The sequence below is a fragment of the Mangifera indica genome, unplaced genomic scaffold (assembly GCF_011075055.1).
Source record: "Mangifera indica cultivar Alphonso unplaced genomic scaffold, CATAS_Mindica_2.1 Un_0004, whole genome shotgun sequence".
In the NCBI taxonomy this organism is placed as follows: domain Eukaryota; kingdom Viridiplantae; phylum Streptophyta; class Magnoliopsida; order Sapindales; family Anacardiaceae; genus Mangifera; species Mangifera indica.
Window position 1 is genome coordinate 645,506 of NW_025401096.1, and position 3,963 is coordinate 649,468.

Sequence of the window (3,963 nt, forward strand, 5' to 3'; positions counted from 1 at the left end):
TTAAATTTAAATGAATTAGAGCCTTTTTAATTTCACTTAATGACGAGTTCAATATTGACTAACATCCACTTTGTCCACACAAATGAATATTTCTTGGCAGCACTTTGATTGCTTCTAAAAACGCAAGAACAATGAAAATAGACAAAAATAACCTCCATTTTCACTTCCAGTTATAAATAATGCAAAACAACTAATTCTATAATCCTACTAATTGCATCAAATATTTTTTATCTCACGTCTTCACTGAGCTCAAACTTTTTGTCCATTAATAATAATGTGATTGCTAACTAGTTATGGTTTCATATACAATATTCAAAACCATAAATTATTTGCATTTTTTTCATGAAATGTAATGGTATGTGACTCAGTCTAAAGCATTAGTCCAAGCATATGCCACTCCCCAAATTGTATGTGTTACTAAGAATACTTGTATTATAGACAAAGGTTTGTGCTTAACTTGTTCAATTCAACATAGAGCCATACTGATTATGTGAATGTGTAAGAATTGTAAGGTTGGTTAATTACAGAATTAGGTAGTTGTATGCAATATTTGTTTCTTGAATAATATGAATGTGCATATATTCTGTGAGCAAATATGTTAATGTATCATCTATTAGGACATCCCATTTATTGCATAAATTGAATATAATATTAATTCTATAAATGTATCATCCACTAGTTTTGTTAATTGAATTGTATTTTTAGTACCCTTTCTAAACTTTTCAAGTTAGCCTATGTTTCACACAGTTTCTTATTAACCATTAAATATTTTAACAATGGAGGGTTCCATAATTAGGGATGTCAAAAAAATAAGAAATATTACACCCAGTCCCAAGTATCTAAGCCATTGATTTTAAAGAAAAAAAAAAGTGAGAATTTTGAAATATAAAACGTCAAAATTGGAGTTTTGTAAGTGATTTAGAGTAAATTTTATATTTAAATTGATTGATTCAAAACAGGTAAATCTAACAAATCTTATCTAAATTATATTTAAATCATCGAACATGATTAAACCAAGGTTAAACTAGGTAAATTATGTCAAATTGTAATTCAATTGTTAACTTAAATCAATCTAATCATCATGTTAATATCAATATGAATAAAAGTTATTTTAAAATTTTAATTAAATCATGTTAACTTCATTAGTATGTCCAACCAATTTAATTAATCAACCCAAAAAACATGTCTAAAAAATATTAAAGAGTTGTATTATTGACACAAAGAAAATCCAATAAAAAATAAAAAGGATAAAGAAAACAATTATCCGTTTTAGCAATTATTTGTCTAAAATTTATATGTTTTGAATGATAAAATTTTGATTTTGAGAAATTGGCAAATCAAAGAAGATAGATATAACCGCGTTGTTTGAATGATTTGTAGAGGACTACACGTTAACTTGCAGAGTAGAGGAATCGGATTTAGTTTCCCCAAAAAGCAAATGAGTGGGTGTATGAAGGTTTATATATATTATAATATGATGGTCAAGTGAGAAGACCAAAATTCACAAAATTACTATTTTGAAAAACCTCACACGAAGACTTTAAAAATGTAGATTACAATTATTGTAAATAAGTGGAGAATTTTTTATTGATAATTCACAAAAATAATGTTGTATTAATGGGTGGTAATTAGATAGATGTGCAATTCGTAAGCTAATATTAATAATGATAGAGATTACATGCATATATAGCTATTGGGAGCCAAAAAGAGAAAGCTTTAAAATAAAATCATTGCTCTCTTAAGTCTGCATATTAGATACAGTTAAGTGTTAATATTTTTAAGGATAACGATTGGTAGCAAATTAACCCAAAGGGAGTCACGATCATACACAGTTAACAAAATTGAATTGTTTAACATAAGCCATGTGGTTTGGCATAAGAATACGATGACCGAGGCTGACTTGTACCGGCTACCGGGGCTATGTTTTCCAACTGTAACTGAGGTACCGGACAGAGCCAACCCAGTCGAGTTTGACCGGCGGCAAAGCTGTTGGTAAATTAAGGTGGTGTTGTCTATAGGTAAATAAAACTTAAAACTTGTCACCCCATGTACTCCTCCTATATCATCAACTCTTGTTTTTTCTGTTTGTCACCGCCGGAGGTGGTGGTGATGGTGGTTGGTGTGTAAGGGGTGACTGTGATGAAGGTTTGAGAAGAAAGTAGAAATAGAGTTCTTCAAGCCACTTAATTACCAATAAAATGAAACTATAATCTCTATTAATTAATTGTATCAAGTGATGATGGGTAATTAATTAGAAAAATAGATGGAGTACTTGAGAATGAGAGACCCATTTGATTTGGTTAAGGTAATAATTAAGCCCACTTTCTTTGATTCTAATCCAAAGTAATTAAAGCTGTTTTAGATTATCTTAAAAATGATCTCATTCTTCATATTAAGTCTTTGTTTTTCTAGCAATTACTTTTTACAATCAAATGATGTAATAATATATATAATTGAACACATGTATACTAGCTATAAATTTGCCTTTCTAATATTTTTTTATTCACAACCCCCCCTCAAACGGCACTCCAGTGGCCGGAATCCACAAATTCCCATCTAAAAAATTATCTACTGTAAACTTCGAAGCCTCCGTTGAGTTTCGAATTACATGATATCCTGACCATTTTACTCTCGCGCTTGTATTCGCCCCACTTCCCGTATTTAAATATTCTCCATAATACAAAGTGTTCAGGGCGAAACTACCATTCCATGGCAACCAACCAGCCGGATGTATTAATTCATCGATTGTACATTTCATAAACACAGTTCTCGAATACTTTTTCCACGGCCGTCCCGAATAGCTTTCGATTGACGTTACGCCTACCATGTCAGGAGCGGCTGTGATAAGAGAGTTGTGGATAATTATTCCGGTCTTTTCATTCAAGTCGTCTCTTCCATGAGCTGTGATGGTGTTTTTCTGGTAATTCAATGGCTTCCGAACGTAAATGTTACAATTTTGAAACACCACTGCAGCGTAACCAAAGATAAAGTCTACAGTTCCATAAATGTCACAGTTGCGGTAGAATTGAACTTTCCTGTAGACATATAATGTGTCTTGGTAGCCTTTGAAGCTACAGTTGTAGAAGACCGATCTTTCAGAACTTGATCGGAGAGCCACTGATTGATTATTCTCGGGTCCCGCTGAGTTCTCGAATGTCATGCCTTGAGCTACGAATCCATATCCGGAGACACCTGGGAGAATTTGAAAACAATACTAAGTTGAAGAAATAATTATTTGTAGCTATGAATACATTTAATAACATAATTTGCACACAAAAGCAAAATTTTGGAATTAATGATCCATTAACATGCATGAAAATTTTATTTACTAGTACACCAATGAGATTAATTATAAAATTAAGAAGTTTACCAAAAGTTGCCGTGTCAAAAGTCCTGAAACCATCTCGAGCACTCTTGTTACCCGTAATAATAGTAGCATCAATTCCATCTCCAATCAATGTTAAATTTGATATTTCAATCTCCACATTTTCCTTATAAATTCCTTGTTTAACATAAATGACCAATCTTTTCGCGTAAGTTTTCTTGGCTGCAGCAACCACAGCTTCAGAAATGGTTCTATAATTTCCGGACCCGTCTTGTGCAACCACAATGTCAGCTTTTAGTGGCGTCAATTGAAGAAGGTGACTATTGGCGGCTGAAACCCACGACGGGAATTCATCTGCTAGTACAATATTGCAAGAAGAAATCAGGAGAAAAAAATTGAAAATGGAGAAGAAAATTGTATCCATAGCTTGAATTTGTTGAGTAAATTGAGAATTAAGTGAATTTGTTGTAGTGTTAAGTGAATGGGGTGGGGTTTATATAGCCTCTGCCCCATTCAAATATTGAAAAAATTAAATTAAATTAATAAAGTTTTCACACCTTGTTTAACATGAGAATACTAAAATAAAGAATTTCATAAAGTCTTGAGGAATTTCATTGCATTCTTGTTAGAGATGTAAA

The 3,963-nt window shown here is 32.0% G+C and overlaps 1 protein-coding gene across 1 annotated transcript; it reads right to left on the minus strand.

Moving 5' to 3' along the window:
• Positions 1 to 2,403: 2,403 nt before the first annotated feature.
• Positions 2,404 to 3,749, minus strand: LOC123205377 (probable pectinesterase/pectinesterase inhibitor 6). Its single transcript, XM_044622320.1, has 2 exons — positions 3,371 to 3,749; positions 2,404 to 3,192 (listed from the first exon to the last, which is right to left on the minus strand). Exons 1-2 carry the CDS (start codon positions 3,747 to 3,749, stop codon positions 2,504 to 2,506), a joined length of 1,068 nt encoding a protein of 355 aa, XP_044478255.1. The 3' UTR covers positions 2,404 to 2,503.
• Positions 3,750 to 3,963: the final 214 nt, after the last annotated feature.